Source organism: Lonchura striata, chromosome 22 (assembly GCF_050655825.1).
Source record: "Lonchura striata isolate lonStrDom1 chromosome 22, ASM5065582v1, whole genome shotgun sequence".
In the NCBI taxonomy this organism is placed as follows: Eukaryota; Metazoa; Chordata; class Aves; order Passeriformes; family Estrildidae; genus Lonchura; species Lonchura striata.
Genome location: NC_140724.1, coordinates 1,694,207 through 1,710,067, shown reverse-complemented (window position 1 = coordinate 1,710,067; position 15,861 = coordinate 1,694,207). Strand labels below are relative to the sequence as shown.

The following is a 15,861-nucleotide window of genomic DNA, read 5'->3' as shown; positions in this document are numbered from 1 at the left end:
TACCTGTGGGGCCGTTACTGCTGGGGCCGTTACTGGCCGGCCATGGGGCCACTTTGTGCAATGCCACCAGCGCTGCTCCTGCTGCTCCTGGAGCTGCTACATGAGGCTGGGCAGGGCACGCCTCAGCCCCCTGCCCGCCGGGACCAGGCTCAGCCATGGGGGTCTCTGTCCCCTGTGGGTGGGTGGGTTTGGTCCCAGATCACAGTCCCACAGCAGCTGGAGGCCAGCACAAAAGGAGTGGCGGGGCTGAAGCAGGCATGGTGCTGGGGGGCTCAGGGGAGGCTGGGAGAAGGGAGGGGAAAGTGAGATTCAGCTGCAGAAGAGGGCTGGGGGACTACAGATGTGGTGGCAGCTGTAACAATGGCACCACAGCAGAGCTGCCCGCACCGTGATGGCTGCGCCCACTCTGTGCTCCCCCTTTGCTGTTCACAGCAGGCCTTGGCTCATGCTATCCCCAACCTCACGTTCCCAATTCTCCCCTTCTCGGCTTTTCTGTATGCACAAGGAGGAAGTGTCCTACATCCTGAGGATTGAGGGGAGGCCGTACACCATCCACCTGCAGCAGCAGTGAGTTGGCCCTGGCATTGCCCTCACTGACAGTGGCTGCCCTGCTCCCTGGTGGCTCCAGGACCTGTGAGAAGCTTGAGAAGCTCTGGGTAATGGCTGCTAAGTACCTCACTTTGTGCCTCTTGTAGTGCCTTTTTATCGGATGATTTCCTGACTTACGTGTCCAGTGAGCAGGGATCTTTACACTCTGATTCTGCCCACATTGAGGTAACCGGGCCTTGCTTTGGGCTGTTTGTTTGTCTCTGCCCAGGGCAGCTGGTGCAGCTCTCTGGGTGGTGGGTAGGATGGCCTGCCCAGCCATGGAAGGGGCTCCCTGTCCTCTCTCATGTCCCAGGGAGGCTGCCACTACTGGGGGTACATCGATGGCTTCCCCCGCTCGGCAGTGACCCTCAACACCTGCTCGGGGCTCAGGTAAAGCCCCATCCCTGTCTCTGTGCTGCACTCCCTGGCAGCCCGGAGACAGCTGGTGCTGGGGCAGCTGTGCCAGTGCTCAGCAGCAGGTGGGCAGTGCTGGTGCCCTGGCAGGGGTTTGCTGCAGTTTGAGAACGTGAGCTACGGGATCCAGCCCCTGGGCTACTCCCCTGCGTCCCAGCACGTGCTGTACCGAGTGAGTGAGGCGCAGATGGCACAGGCGCCCCTGGCCCACAGCCCCCCCGAGGCAGGGCCGGGCGGGCTGGCAGCCTGGGAGATGTTGGACAAGGCCCCCGGGGATGATGAGGTGAGCGGTGCCTGATCTCACATTGCTGCTCTGTCCCTGTCCTGAGAGGAGGGGTCTGATTCTGCTGAAGCTGTGGCCAGACACTTGGACACAAGCTTTGAAGAAGCGCAGCCAACAGCAGCAGTGAAGAGACCAGAGAATACAGAACCTGTACTTTGAAGCCCATTTTCTCTTTTAGCCCCTCTCAGCCGCTGCACAATCTCCCAAGTACCTCACAGTATACGTGGTTATGGACAAGGCTTTGGTAAGTCTACACCAGCCACTTTTTCCATGTCTTTGCCTGACTTCAGTGAGCATGGAAATGGTAACATTTCCCAGCTTTTACATGGATTTGTTTTCTGTTTTGAAAAGTTGCGCATACTGTGGATTTTGTAGGAAAGAAGGAATTTGTAGCTCATGTCTCCATGGCTCAGTGTTGAGAATCATTTCAGTGTTCCAACATTGACATGCTTCGCCCTGGTAAGCACCTCTTCTGCCCTCGTGTCCTCTTGGGTTGTTTTTCAGTACAACTATATGGGATCAGACCCGAATGCTGCAAGGCAGAACATAATCCAGGCCTTCAATTTAATCAACAACGTGAGTCCTTAACTCTGGTTTGTACTGCAGTGCAGTGAGGGACGAGGAGGATGTTGATGTTAGCAGCAGCCACCTCTTTGCTAGCTGCTTGTAGGTTTAGGAAGATGTTATGTAAAAAATTCCACATTTCCTGCGAAGGTTTTCCCTCTGGACATGTCAGTGTGCCACAAAAGAACATCTTTCTCTGTGTGATGGCCATGTCTCATGTAGATGTACAGATAAACAGGCAGTTTGCCTCAGGGCAGCCAAACCCCTGCATTTTGAGGACTCCTGGGTTGCTTCCCCCTCTGTGCAGCAGATCCCTGATCTTACTGATCCAATTAACCTGCTTTCTCTCAGGTGGTTGTAACCAACTTCCAGTCCTGTTCTTTACTCCACTGGTGGTCTTATGATCGACTTGTGTAATGAGAAGTTATTCCCAAAACCCCTAACAGTTATGAAGTTATTGGACTTTGGCTCAGGCTTCTTGCTATATCTCTTTATTCTTTAGGTGTGTTCATTCTTTTTGGCTGCAGATTGAGGCACTGACAGCAGCAATTTACTTTCCCCCCATGTTTACTGTGTGCAGAGTGGTGACTCTGCATGAAGGGAAGGTGTGAGAGTAAATGTTTCCTCTCTTATACTTTCAGATGTTTAATCCCCTTAATGTCACCATTGTGCTGTCCTCCCTGGAGCTGTGGGCAGAGGGGGATAAAATATTGACAGCAGGGGACACAGATGACCTTCTACAGCGATTTTTACAGTGGAAAGAGTTGTCTATGAAGCCACAGGCACACAACATTGCTTCTCTCTTAGGGTAAGATAAGGGTTCATTAGTGTTAAAGGTTACATGGTAGCAATCAGTCAAACCAATGTAAGTTGAAACTTTGACAAAAAGTTTTTGACAAAATTTTTTTTTTAAATCCATATTTCCTAAATCCTTAATATCCTTACAGTATTTCTTCCAAGACATTCACACCAGTGTTGCAGCAGCTGCAATGGTGCCGTCCATCCCTTGCCATCCACGCAGGCTGAGGTGTTGGGAATGGTGGCAGCCCCCGGTTCCTGCCCAGCACCAGGCACCAGCCTCCCACCACACAGACCCTGCCCCAGCTCTCCTGGGGACAGCAAACACTTGGGGGCACCAAGGGGACTTGGGCTGTACAGAGCCAGCATCCTGCAGTGAGCACAGCGAGAGGGGGTCCCTGGGACCAGCAGTGACCCCACCTCTGTTCCAGCTACAGGGACCAAGGAGCACTCGTGGGCGCAGCGGCTCCAGGAGAGGCATGTCAGAGAGATGCTGCTGCCACGGTGGCTCTGGTATGGTCCCAGCTGTCCTCTCTGCCTGTCCCTCACCAGCCCACATGGCTGTGAACTCAGCCGTGGGCAGCAGGAGCCGGGCTGATGGGAGTATGTGGGAGGATCCGTGTCCGGAGCAGGGGTCTCTGCAAGGAACGCTCAGCTCTGGCAGCTCACCTCTCTCCTCCCTCCAGTACTGTGGGAACGTGACGCTGGAGTCCTTCTCCGTGCTCCTGGCACAGGTGCTGGGCCACAGCTTGGGCATGAGCTCCGACAGCCCCCGAGGCTGCAGCTGCCCCGGGCGCGTCTGCACCATGAGCCCTGAGGCGCTGTGAGTTTGCCCGAGGGGCTGGGGCGCATGGGCTGGGGAGCAGGGTGGCTGCACGGTGTCCCCTTGTCAGAGGTGTCCTCTACCACTGTCATTCCACCGCAAAAAGTACAACAAATCAGAATCACAGACTCATGGAATCACTCAGGCTGGAAAAGGCCTCCAGGACCACGGAGTCCAACCTTTGACCAGTCACCACCTTGTGGAGTGGACTAGAGCACTGAGTTCTGTGTCAGTCATTTCTTGAGCACCTCCAGCAGTGGGGAGTCTGCCACCTCCCTGGGCAGCAATTCCAATGCCTGACCACTGTTTCAGTGAAGAAATACCTGATTCCTCTAAGAAGAAATAATTAATTAAATAGCAATTTAGTGCTTAATTTGACAAAAGAGACCTTTGCTCTCTAAAATGAAGGTACTTCAGAATGTTTTTCAATCTGTTAGTAATGAGCTGTAGATAAGGTGAATTAATAGACCCCTGGGGCCATCGTATTCTGTGGCAGTGTCTGGGCCAGCCCTTGACTTGCACAGAGCTTCGGGGTGAGAGAGGGGCGGTGAATGTGTAACACAAAAGCCGATAATTGCTTCATTTTAGACATTTCAGTGGGATGAAAGCCTTCAGTAACTGCAGCATCAGGGACTTCGAGGCCTTCCTGAAGCAGGGCAGAGGCGGGTGCCTGTTCGGCAGCCCCCGGCTGCGCCGCCCGTCCCGCCGGAGCGGGGCCGTCTGCGGCAACCGCGTGGTGGAGCCGGGCGAGCAGTGCGACTGCGGCACAGCCCAGGTGGGCCGGGGCCAGCGCGGCCAGACCCCTGCCCTGGGCTCCAGCCCCAGGAGCGGGGCCCACCGCGGCGGGGAGCGGCCCAGGGCGGGCTGGGCTGGGCTGGAGATTGTTTCTGCGTGGCACCGATCTGGTGGCAGCTTTACCCGTTTCTTCTGCTGGGTGTTGCCCAAGTAAAATGGGGAGAGAGAAGCTCGGGCGTACAAAAAATAAAAATAACACGGGTTTGCCATGTGTCCCCAGGAATGCCTGAAGGACAAGTGTTGCACTAAAACCTGTAGGCTGAAGCCAAAAGCAAGATGTGCCTCTGGATTATGTTGTAAAAATTGTCAGGTAAGGGACATTTTTATAATTATCACAAAATCCTTATTTATTTTTTGACAAATGGTATGTTCCCATGCTGACAGATAGAGCCAAACTTCTGCTGTGCAATGGGAAAGGTTCCTGGGGTTGGGCTTCCCAGCTCAGCTCTTGGGAACCCCTGGGGGGAATATTACCCAGAGACTGTCCCAGGCAGTGTCACACCTGAGCGCCTCAAGGGGAAGGACCCTGAGGCCATGGTCAGAAGGGGTTGTGTGGGCTGAGGCTGGCAGGTGAGGGAGGCTGCAGAGCTCCTCCTGCTCCCCAGTTCAAGTGGAGGAACTCGCTGTGCCGCCCAGCCGCCGATGCCCAGTGTGACCTGCCCGAGTTCTGCAGCGGCTCCTCGGCCTCCTGCCCGCCCGACGTGTACGTGCAGGATGGGCACGAGTGCGGGTATGGCACTGGCTACTGCTACCAGGGACGCTGCCAGTCCTCGGACCTGCATTGCAAGCGGCTCTATGGGAGAGGTAACAGGCTGTGCCAGTGGCACTGGCACTGCTCAGGGGCAGGGTTGGCCACAGCATCACAGTCGCACATCTTGTACCTGTCCTCTTCAATGCACCAAGCTCGGTTGAGACTGGGGCTCCTGGAGAGAAGGCACAGCTCTAGGAGAGCATTTCAAGCTCTGGTTTGACTCTGGTTAACAGAGTCCCCCGGTGCTTCACAGATAACAATGGAAAGAACAAAAGCAAATTTTTTTCTGTGGGCAAACTCAATCAGAGAACTTCCCCATTTGCTACTCCCCTGCTGATTTCTGAGGTTCAGGACTGCTGGGGGTTTGGGCAAGGATAGGTATGTTTTCTCTAATTAAATAATGAAAAATGAAATTATTAGATACCATAATATGTTCCTTTGTGTTCCTTTTAATGGTAACAAATATTATTGCTAACCATGTAGATTCAAAGAACGCTCCCAAGGTGTGTTACGAGGAGATCAATGGCCAGCGGGACAGGTTTGGGCACTGTGGGTTCGAGACCGACCGCAAGTACCGGCACTGTACTTGGAGGTACGCTGGAGAGGGAGCACTGGCTCTGCTAAAATGCATGTTTAATGGGGTTGGGCAGTCAAGAGAAGTGTCAGGGCTCCAGTTTTTGGTGAGATTTCTGAAAAAATAAATACTTCTCTGTGTGTTCTCCTTGATATGGTGACTCTCCTTATGTCACAGATCCTCCCTCAGACCTCCTAGTCCTGCTGATGTTTTCACAGCAGACTGTGCTGTTTAATGTTCCAGTGTTCATGAGGCAGGATCTGTGTGTGTCTGTGTCTGTTTGATACACATCCCGTGCAAATTGGCTTTCCAGGGATCTCAGGTGTGGGAAGTTAATCTGCACATACCCATCCTACAAGCCCTTCTCATCATCTGCTGCTGCCGTGATATACGCCCGAGTGCGGCATCATCTGTGTGTGTCTCTGAACTACCTGAATGTACCCATATGGCTGGATCCACTTCTAGTTCCTCCAGGAACAAAGTGTGGCACTGGAAGGGTAAGGAAATATTCTGCAATCATCTGAAATGGCAAATAGAAACTGTAAACAAGATCATAGAAGTGCTTGTTCCTTGCAGCAGTATGCTTGATATTTAAAAACACTGTAAAAACTTGCAAACATGGCATTAAAGGTTTGGTGGGGTGTGAGCACTAAAATGACCTGGATTCAGGCAGAACTGTGGCTTCTTTGGATTTTTTTTTTTTTTTTTTTTATTAGTGTGTTTTCATTTCTCATTTCCCTTTGGGCCATAGCCTGATGTGCTGAGTGCTGTATGGGTGAGGCAGTGCTGGGCTGGAGCTGCCATGGTTTTTCCCAGGTGTGTATAAACAACACGTGCCACCCACTCTCGGTGCTCGGACAGAACTGTGACAGCAAAGCAAGGTGCCATGGCCACGGCGTGAGTCCCACGGGTGCTGGGCTGGGGGGGCAGGCTTTACGAGGCCATTGCACACCTGTACCCCTGCCTGGCCCTGCAGGTGTGCAACAACAAGGGCAACTGCCACTGCCACCCGGGCTGGCAGCCCCCCGACTGCCGCAGGAGGGGGTCACGCTGGGGGGGCAGCAAGGACAGCGGCCTGCAGCTGACAGAGGGAGGTGAGTGGGGCAGCCGTGGGCTGGGCCGGCAGTGCCTGTGCCCGGCTGGGCTGGCAGTGTCTGTGCCCAGCAGTGTCTGTGCCCAGCTGGGCTGGCAGTGTCTGTGCCCAGCAGGGCTGGCAGTGTCTATGCCTGGCAGGGCCAGCAGTGTCTGTGCCCAGCTGGGCCGGCAGTGCCTGTGCTCGGCTGGGCTGGCAGTGTCTATGCCTGGCAGGGCCGGCAGTGTCTGTGCCCAGCTGGGCCGGCAGTGCCTGTGCCCAGCAGGGCCGGCAGTGCCTGTGCCCGGCAGTGTCTGTGCCCAGCTGGGCTGGCAGTGCCTGTGCCCAGCTGGGCCAGCAGTGCCTGTGCCTGGCAGGAATGGCAGTGTCTGTTCCCGGCTGGGCCAGCAGTGTCTGTGCCTGGCAGGAATGGCAGTGCCTGTGCCCAGCTGGGCCAGCAGTGCCTGTGCCTGGCAGGAATGGCAGTGTCTGTGCCCGGCTGGGCCGGCAGTGCCTGTGCCCAGCTGGGCTGGCAGTGCCTGTGTCCGGCAGTGCCTGTGCCCAGCAGGGTTGGCAGTGTCTGTGCCCAGCTGGGCTGGCAGTGCCTGTGCCTGGCAGGAATGGCAGTGTCTGTGCCCAGCTGGGCTGGCAGTGCCTGTGCCCAGCTGGGCTGGCAGTGCCTGTGTCCGGCAGTGCCTGTGCCTGGCAGGAATGGCAGTGTCTGTGCCCAGCTGGGCCGGCAGTGCCTGTGCCCAGCTGGGCTGGCAGTGCCTGTGTCCGGCAGTGCCTGTGCCCAGCAGGAATGGCAGTGTCTGTGCCCAGCTGGGCCGGCAGTGCCTGTGCCTGGCAGGAATGGCAGTGTCTGTGCCCAGCTGGGCCGGCAGTGCCTGTGCCCAGCTGAGCTGTCTCCCGCCAGGCCTGCAGCGAGCCCTGGAGGATGGCGAGATGGCCTGGCTGGTGCTGGGCTCCAGCCTGGTTCTGCTCATCCTCACGGCGGCCCTGGGGCTCGGCCTGTGGCGGCAGCAGCTGCTGGGCCCGCGCCACGGGGAGCGGCCGCCGGGCACCCAGGGGTGAGTGGGGCCCCAGGGCTCGGGGTGCCCAGGGGAGGAGGGTGTGCGAGGGGGCTGAGGGGATCCCTGGAGAGGGGAGGGAGGGGGATAAGGTGATCCCCATGGGAACATGAGGACACTGCCCAGCTTGAGGTGATCCTCGGGCAGAGGTGACCTCAGGCTGAGGCACTCCCTGAACCAAGTCAGGGCCCAGGCCCCACTGTAGGTCCCCCACAGCACCAGCCAGGACACGGACAGGGAGCTGGAGCTAAACCTGGAGCCAGACCCAGAGCTGACCCCGGAGCTGCAGACAGAGCTAGAACCCGAGCCGGAGCTGGAGATGAAGACAGACACACACCCAACACCAGAGCCAGCGCTGGGGCAGCACCACGGGCACTAATTAAAGGTGTTGGGCAAAGCTGGTGTCATGGCCAGTGCCCCATGTTTTTATGCTTGCATAGTTTATGTTTTTTGTCAGAATTAACCCTGCTCTTGGGGCCACAGCTGCTGAGATTGCCCCCTTTTCTCTATGGCCACGTGGTGGTGGTTGGGATTTGCCCATCTGTGAGGGCTGTGAAGCTGCCTGATGCTGGGGACTGTTCGGCAGGGCTGGCTCAGGTGCTGTGGCTCCCTCTGAAGTGGACCTCTCCTGTGTGACTGTGGATGTGTGTGGCTCATGGCCCCCTTCCTCAGAGCTGGGCACCAGGGATGGCCACTGCCTGTGTAGTGGCCATGGTGCTGACTGTGAAGGTGTCACCTCTGTTTTGTATGTGACATCTATGTTTCCTGCAGTGCCCTTGGACCTGCACCCCACGGGGATGTCAGTCCTGCTGTGGTACCCCCGGGCTTGGACCTGCACCCCACGGGGATGTCAGTCCTGCTGTGGTACCCTGGCCCTTCCCTTCCCTCACAGTGCCTCCAGCCACTGTCTGCACAGGCAGCACTCTCAGGGCTGGTTTTCCCCAGAAAGCTGCTGTTTGGGAAGGCCCTGCTCAGAGCATCCTGCTGACCCCCCTCTGGCAGTGGGACCCCACCGGCAGCCCCAGTGACCCCAGCACTGTGGGGAAAGCAGCAGCATCCGCTGTGTTTGTGCATCTCTGGCCAGGTGCCAGCATCAACCACCGCCAGGCTGGGAGGCTGCTCCTGCCTGAGATGCTGCTGCCCCAGGCCACCTCCCAGCCCATGGCAGCTCCTCAGGGCAGTCCTGGGAGGAGACCTGTCCCAGAGACAGGTCACCCAAGGCTTTCCCATGGGTGGATGCCACCCCATGGGGACAGAGTTTAATGTTTCTCCAGACAAAACCTTATCAGCAACCTTTAGCCGTGTTTCCTCAGACCCTCTGGCCATTGGGCAGCCAGGCCCGACCCCCAGGACAAGGTGCTGGTGCTGGCTCAGCACATACTGCCAGTGGGGTGGCCAGGTCAGAGCAACGTCTGGCAGCCAGCGTCCAGCCATGGAGGCCAGTGGTGACCCTGAGGAGCCCTCGCTGCCCCTGGCACTGACCAGGTTTCAAGTCTCCGAGGAGTTTGGCTTCCTGCTTCCTGATCCTCTGGTAGGAGTTGGCTGTGCCTCCCCATCCGCAAGCCACAGGAGGCAGACAGGAAAATAGAGGGGTTGGTGAGCAGCTTTTGGGGGGAGCTCTGATTTAGCATTTTGCTGTAACACTTTACAAAGAGCAATGAAGAAGGCAGGTGCTATTCTGGCACGGGCAGTTTCATAGGACAAACCCCTACCCTTTAAAATGATGACAGCATCTGCAGCAAGTAGTACAGAGGAGAGCTGAAGAGCTCTGCCATTTACACACTGGCCATGGTGCTACGGGGTTTTGGGGAGCACAAGAAGGGCAGGTGTCCTGTGCCCAAAGTGGGGCTATTTATCACTGGCCTGGCTCCGCAGTGGGAGTGGGTGGGCACAGACAGATCGTGTTCACCATCCATTAATTTGTGAGCGCACAGGCTCACCTCACAGGACGGGGAAGCAGACACAAGCCATCGGCAGCGGTGTGCGGGGCTGGGTGGGTGCTGGGAGCCTGGGCACGTTCACAGCCCTCCCTCTGCCTCTCTCCACCAAGACAGAGCTGCCGGCGCCCTACGGCCCCTGGATGGACATCGCCCGGGAGCTGCCCCAGCTGATCACAAGCCATCGGCTCCGTGCACGTGTTCACCAGGTATGGCGTTCTCCTTCCTGCCTCCGGAGCTCTCCCAAACCTTAGTCTGACACAGCAGCGTCTGAAAAACCTGCAAAAGCAGCCCAGCAGCACAGATGTGTGCTGAGCCAGGACTGACACCAGGCAACAGCAAAGTCTTACCTTTGGCACAGAAATAACTCCTGCACCAGATCCAAGTGCTCAGCAGCCAGCAAGGGCTGGAGCAGGGCCCCTCTAGATGTCACAAGAACCATGTCTCATCCCAGCCATGCTCCCTGCCAAAGGAGCACAGGTGCTCTATCAACTTCCAGTCAGGCTCGACCCTTTTGGGATCAGCTGGCTCCCATGGGCATCCCAGCACCAGGAGGAGGGACTGTTTTTGAGGAAAACCCCATGGATTACTGTCCCTGCTCACAAACCAGTAACAGTGCAGCAGGAGCAAATCCTGCAGAGTGGGTGGGAAGGGAGGCACAAAGGCAGGGGAGAAGAACTAGGAGGGTTCCCCCTGGCTGGCAGGGCAGCCCCTCCACCACAGGGGTCTTGGCATTGCTGGATCTGCTCCTTGCTCACAAGGGTTTCCCTGGCAGATGCCGCAGCTGAGCACCCAGCAGCTCCGAGGACGTGAGGAACTGCACTTGGCACACCTGGTGCTCAGCTTCATCACCATGGGCTACGTCTGGCAGGAGGGCGAGGAGGGCACCATGCAGGTAAAGGCAAGGTAAAGCAGGCTCGCCTGCTCCTTGGGGTCCGGGAGCTGATGCTGCTCCCTTAGAACTTACCCCATGGAGCAAAGCCCCTTTCCTGTGGCTGCAGCAGGAGCGTGCCCACTCCTTCCTGCAGATAGGCATCTTTCTGCAGCCTGAGTACGTCTCCCCCTTACCCTGTGCTTTGTGACACTCAGGTCCTGCCCCGAAACCTTGCCGTCCCCTTCTGGGAGGTCTCACAGGCCCTGGGCCTCCCGCCCATCCTCAGCCACGCAGATTTTGTGCTGGCCAACTGGAGGAGGAAGGACCCCAACGGGTAAACAGGCAAATGCCAGCGGACCAAGCGCGCTCTTCCTGTGGTTGGGCAGCAGTGATGAGCAGGTGTCAGGGACAGACTGCTCCCAAACTGCTCCTGTTCTGCCAAAGCCCCTTGAATCCCGCCTGTGCTGGGGTTGGCCTCATGGGTGTGGACACAGGAACTCTGTGGGGACATGGGTGTCTCTGGGAGCAGCCCCTGGGAACAGCTCCTCTATTCCCTGCAGGGCATGGACTGTTACTAGAACAATTTATAATCTCTCTCTCTCTCTCTCTCTCCTTTTCTTGTGCATTTGGCCACAACTGAAATGTCTTCAGGCCTCTGGAAATTGAGTAAGTAGTTACTGCTCATTTATTTTCTAGCAGTGCTGGTTTTGTTTGGATTGGCTCAGCTCTGTAGCACTGCTTGGGCTGAACCTCTCTTGATGTGTGTTGTATTTGTCACACAAGTGCCACTGTGACAGCAAAGGGACTGCAGCAGAGCCACTGTCTGCTCTGGCTGCACAGACCCACTGGCCATGGGCCATGGGGAGGGCACGGCGAGGATGGCAGGGCCCCTAAACCCGAGCAGTCCTGCTCCCCTTTCACTCTGTGCCAGCTCCTCTCTGGGGGTGCAGATAAGAGGCTCTGGAGTCTGGGATGGTTTTGCTCCAAGGGCTCAGTGGGTCCCACAGTGTGTAAGGAAATCCTGAGCCACCACGCCCCCAGTTCCTCTCCTCTGCCCCTTTGTGCAGGAACCTGGACACGATCGTCACACTGCCTGGGGGAGAGAGCCTGCGGGGCTTCATCCTCGTCACCCTGCTTGTTGAGAAGGCAGCTGTGCCTGGCATTAAGGTGGGTACTGCCATGTGTTGGGGCTCTTTGCTTGCCTGCACTGTAAAGTGCCCAAGGTGCACCCACAAGGTGTTCCTGTCCCCTGAATCAGGGCTGGGGAAGGGGCAGCACTGCCATGGGTGGCAGCAAATGTTCAGAGTCACCGTACACAGACATCCTACCCCTTTGTGACTGGGTGCTCTCCCTCCTCCTCCCGCAGGCAATCACACAGGCCCTTGGTGCCATCGTGCAGTGTGATGAGGAGGCCCTGCACAGAGCCCTGGAGGAGCTGGCAGGGGCCATCGAGGCCATGAGTAAGGCGCTGAGGCGGATGCACGGTGAGAGCAGCTGGTGCCTGTGCATGCTGCAGTGCATGGCACACATGGCTGTAACTGCCCACCACCTCTGATCTGACTGACTTCCTCCTAGACTATGTGGATCCAGAAGTATTCTACTCTGTGATCCGGATCTTTCTCTCTGGGTAAGTGGAGCCTGTTTCCCTTCAGAGCCACTGTGCTGGCAGCTCCCAGGGCTGAGGGGAGCTGGGAATGTGCAGGGAAGGGGCAGCCCAGATGGGATATGGAGTTCCCCAGGGCAGGGTAGGGAGCAGCACTATATCTGGCAGTGATGCTCCCTAGAGCATCATGATCCTGTCATTCAGGAATTCTTAGGCAGTTGGGCATGGACTGTGGTCAGGGGCTGGGGTCTGCCTCCCTCCAGCTTCTCTCCATCCCACACTTCAGCTCAGCCCTGACAGCCCCAACAGCCAGAATTGTGCACAAATGAATCTTTCCTGCTCTTGCCTGAACAGTTTTGACAGGAGAAGAGGAATTTCTCTTCCCTTCCACACTGTGTACACAAAGCTGCAAAAAGCTGAGCAGAGGCTCTTCCCACTGCGTGTTCAGGAAACATCTGTAACAATCCTCTTGCTGCTGCTCTGTTACAAATCTGTCAGTTCAAAAAAAAGAAAATCCCCCCCCAGTACTGCAGATGCTGTTTGGGCAGGGCAGAACCACAGCCCAGGAGCCCAGTGTGGTGCCTTCACCATCCCTCAGCACCCCTGTGGGGCTGCAGCATCTGCAGACACTAGGTCCAAGACTTCTCAGAGGGATTCTATTTTTATTTCTCTTCTTCTTCATCTTATCTCAGCATTCCCAAGTAAAAGGCTCCATGCATCATGATTAAGTTTCTCTCATTTTTTATCCAAGCTGACCTTGTCTCGATGGTCATCAGCTTGGGAAAACATGCCTTTTAAATTCCCTTCTGCTTGTAAGAACTTCCCACTAGTAGAGGTTACTATAAATACAATCCTGGGAAAACTAAAAATATTCTGGTATCTGATAGTGAATCTATTTTCTCTGCAGTTTGTGTAAAATCTTTTCCTGTAGCCCAACAGACACTGCAGCCAGCACTGAAAGCCTCATGGAATAGTGCATTCTGCTAAAGGCCAACAGATATTTTTATGCCAGGCACTTCACCTCCCTGAAATCATAGCTTCTGTCTCCATTTGGGTGTGAGCACTTCTCTATTTCGGCACAAGAGGGGCTGACAGGGTCTGAGCTCAGGGTGTGTGTGTGAGGAGCCAGCAATGCTGGCTCCCAACCTGCCCAGGACCAGCAGCTTCAGAAGGAAGAAATCCCACCCTTGCCTTGTTATCTGCAGCAATAAAGAGGCAGGCTGGCCTGACCTCTATTTTACTTTTAAATGCTTTTAAAAAGACATCACCTTGAGTAACAAGAACAAAGGAAAATCCAAACTTCAGGGGCTCAAAGGAGTGTTTGGGTGGCTACCTGCTTTTCCAAACGGCCACTGACATACACAAGTGATGTAAAGCGCCACTGTTGCCCAGACAAGTGCCCCCTCCCCTCCCGCACACCTAAGGCAGCTCTGCTTGCAGAAACCTCCTGAGCTGGAGCAGGAGGTGCAGCCAGGCAGGGCAATGTTTCCCAGCACCATGCCACAGGGTGCTCACCAGGGCATGGCGATCCCAGAGAATGTTCTTCTGGCAAAGGAAAATTAAGGATTTCTCCTTACCCCAATGGGCTCACTGTGTGCTTTGGCACAGTATCTCATTTCCAAGTTTATCTCCTGTTTGAAGAAGGTTGACATGGCTGCATTGGAGGACGAGATCCACGGGCTGGGCCAGGAAAGTTTTGTTCAATCTTGCCAGCCCAGGGTCCCTGCTCACAGGCCCCTGTCCCCAGCCCCATGGCCGCTGCCTGACTGCCGTGTCTCCTGCTCAGCTGGAAGGACAACCCTGCCATGGCGCAGGGGCTCATCTACGAGGGGGTGTCCCTGGAGCCCATGGCGTTCTCGGGGGGCAGCGCGGCGCAGAGCACGGTCCTGCACGCCTTCGATGAGCTCCTGGGGATCTGCCACCGCGAGGACAGCGGTGAGCCACGGGCCTTTCCTTCTCCAAAAAGATGAGGGGCCGGGGAAGAGATGAGCCAGAGCGATTTCCATGACTGTGCCAGCTCTGTCAGGCAGGAGGACATGTGCCCATCTCATCCTCAGCCTGGCTGGGACCAGGCTCTGCCCAGTGCCAGGGAGGAAGGTTATACATGTGGCTCTGGCAGGTGCTCCCTCACTGTGATAAATTCACAAAAGCACGCATTTGGCTTCTTGCATGTCAGCTTTTTGCTGAGGCTCTCTATGGGCCGAGAGATGAGGGAGCAGAGTGTGTAGGCATCCTGCCAGTGAGAGGCCATTCATAAAGCTCCACTTTAGTCCAGCCCACAACAGAAATATTTACCAGAAATTAGCAAAACTGCTTTACTGGCAAAAAAAGAAAAAAACAACAAAACCAAAAAAACCCAACAAACAAACAAACCAAAAGGCTGGGAGCAGGGCTAAACCCTGCCTTTTAGGGTTAGCACCAGCCCTAATGGAGCACTGACCTAATATGGGTTTTCTTTCTCACTTAATTGGAGGCAGAGGAGGCTGTGCAGGCTGTCAGAGGTCCCTCAAACTGTGCCAGCACCACAGCTCCAGGCCACCTCTCCTAGAGGGTTGGGTCCTTTAATCCACTTGCCCACAACTTATTCCTTGCTTTGCTGGTGTCCCGCAGCTGCCTTCCTGCGCAGGATGAGGCAGTACATGCCCCCGGCGCACAGAGCCTTCGTGGAGGAGATCCACGGCGCCGTGTCCCTGAGGCAGCTCGTGCTCTCCTCGGGGGACGCGCGGCTCCGCGCCGCCTTCAACCGCTGCGTGGCTGCGCTGGCGGACTTCAGGTCCTACCACATCACCATCGTCACCAAGTACATCGCCGCTGCGGCGGCCAAAGCCAAGGCCAGGCGGGCAGAGCCGAGCGCCAGGGCCGGCCCCTCTGCGGGAAAGCCCCCGTCTGCCCTGGAGGCGAAAGGAACCGGCGGCTCCCACATCTTCAGCTTCCTGAAGAGCATCAGGGACACCACCAGGGAGGGGATGATAAGTGCCTGACCTACCCCGAGGGTTGTCCAAAGTGGGCGCAGGAGGCCAAGGGGCTTTGGAGTCTGTCTGCAAGGCACAAGCCAAGATCCAAAACCTCCCATCAGCAGCAGCCTTCCCACCTGTGCACGTCCGGGACATGAGGGACACGCTCGGGGCTGGTGGGAGAGAACAGCGCTGCTGCTGCTACTGCTGCCTCCCCCCAGCAGGCACACAGCGAGCTCAGCATCCTCCCCTGGCACCGGGACGGGCGCGGTGTCCTCCTGTGGCACTGATGCCAGCACATCATCCCCGGGCCCCAGGGAAGAGCTGTGTCCCTCCAAGCCCCGCTTCCTCCCCACTGCAGCCCGGCGCGGGGCCGGCGCTCGGATGGACACGGGTGGGTCACACGGGCGAATAAAGCAGCAATTGCTGACCAGTGTGTGAGGCTGGGCCCGTGTCCATCACCAGGTGGCGGCAGAAAGCCGCGTTTGGCAGCAGGGGACCCGAGCGGGGCCGGGAAGGCGAGCTGGACGCGGCTGGGGACTGGGGGGTGCAGGGCCGAGGGGTTCGGGGGACAGCGAAGGGGGACAGAGAAGGAGCTCCTCGCTGTGACCCCCGGCCGCTGGCACCCGGACACGGCTCCCGTCCCGCCACACCTGCAAAGGGACCGTGACTGCTCCACAGGGGAAGTCCAACAAACGCCGACTCTCCCATCGCGGGAGTGATGCTGAAGGCACTCAAACGCAGCCGCGAGAGGAGCGTGG

General features: G+C 56.9%; 2 protein-coding genes across 2 annotated transcripts; both read left to right on the top strand.

The window, feature by feature from the left end:
• The first annotated feature begins 91 nt into the window (after positions 1–91).
• On the top strand, positions 92–8,250 carry LOC110473390 (disintegrin and metalloproteinase domain-containing protein 32). The gene is made up of 18 exons (XM_085559140.1): positions 92–567; positions 696–774; positions 902–978; positions 1,093–1,285; positions 1,464–1,529; positions 1,790–1,861; positions 2,491–2,657; positions 3,079–3,160; positions 3,334–3,470; positions 4,059–4,245; positions 4,486–4,575; positions 4,871–5,069; positions 5,500–5,608; positions 5,904–6,087; positions 6,407–6,487; positions 6,567–6,684; positions 7,579–7,732; positions 7,949–8,250. The coding sequence occupies exons 1-18, from the start codon at positions 392–394 to the stop codon at positions 8,109–8,111; spliced, it is 2,334 nt and encodes a 777-aa protein (XP_085415266.1). The 5' UTR covers positions 92–391; the 3' UTR covers positions 8,112–8,250.
• Positions 8,251–8,789: 539 nt separating this feature from the next.
• On the top strand, positions 8,790–15,530 carry LOC110473378 (indoleamine 2,3-dioxygenase 2). Its single transcript, XM_021535861.3, has 10 exons — positions 8,790–9,263; positions 9,783–9,878; positions 10,445–10,564; positions 10,759–10,877; positions 11,195–11,209; positions 11,611–11,710; positions 11,910–12,027; positions 12,119–12,170; positions 13,933–14,081; positions 14,757–15,530. The coding sequence occupies exons 1-10, from the start codon at positions 8,961–8,963 to the stop codon at positions 15,125–15,127; spliced, it is 1,443 nt and encodes a 480-aa protein (XP_021391536.2). The 5' UTR covers positions 8,790–8,960; the 3' UTR covers positions 15,128–15,530.
• The last annotated feature ends 331 nt before the right edge of the window (positions 15,531–15,861 follow it).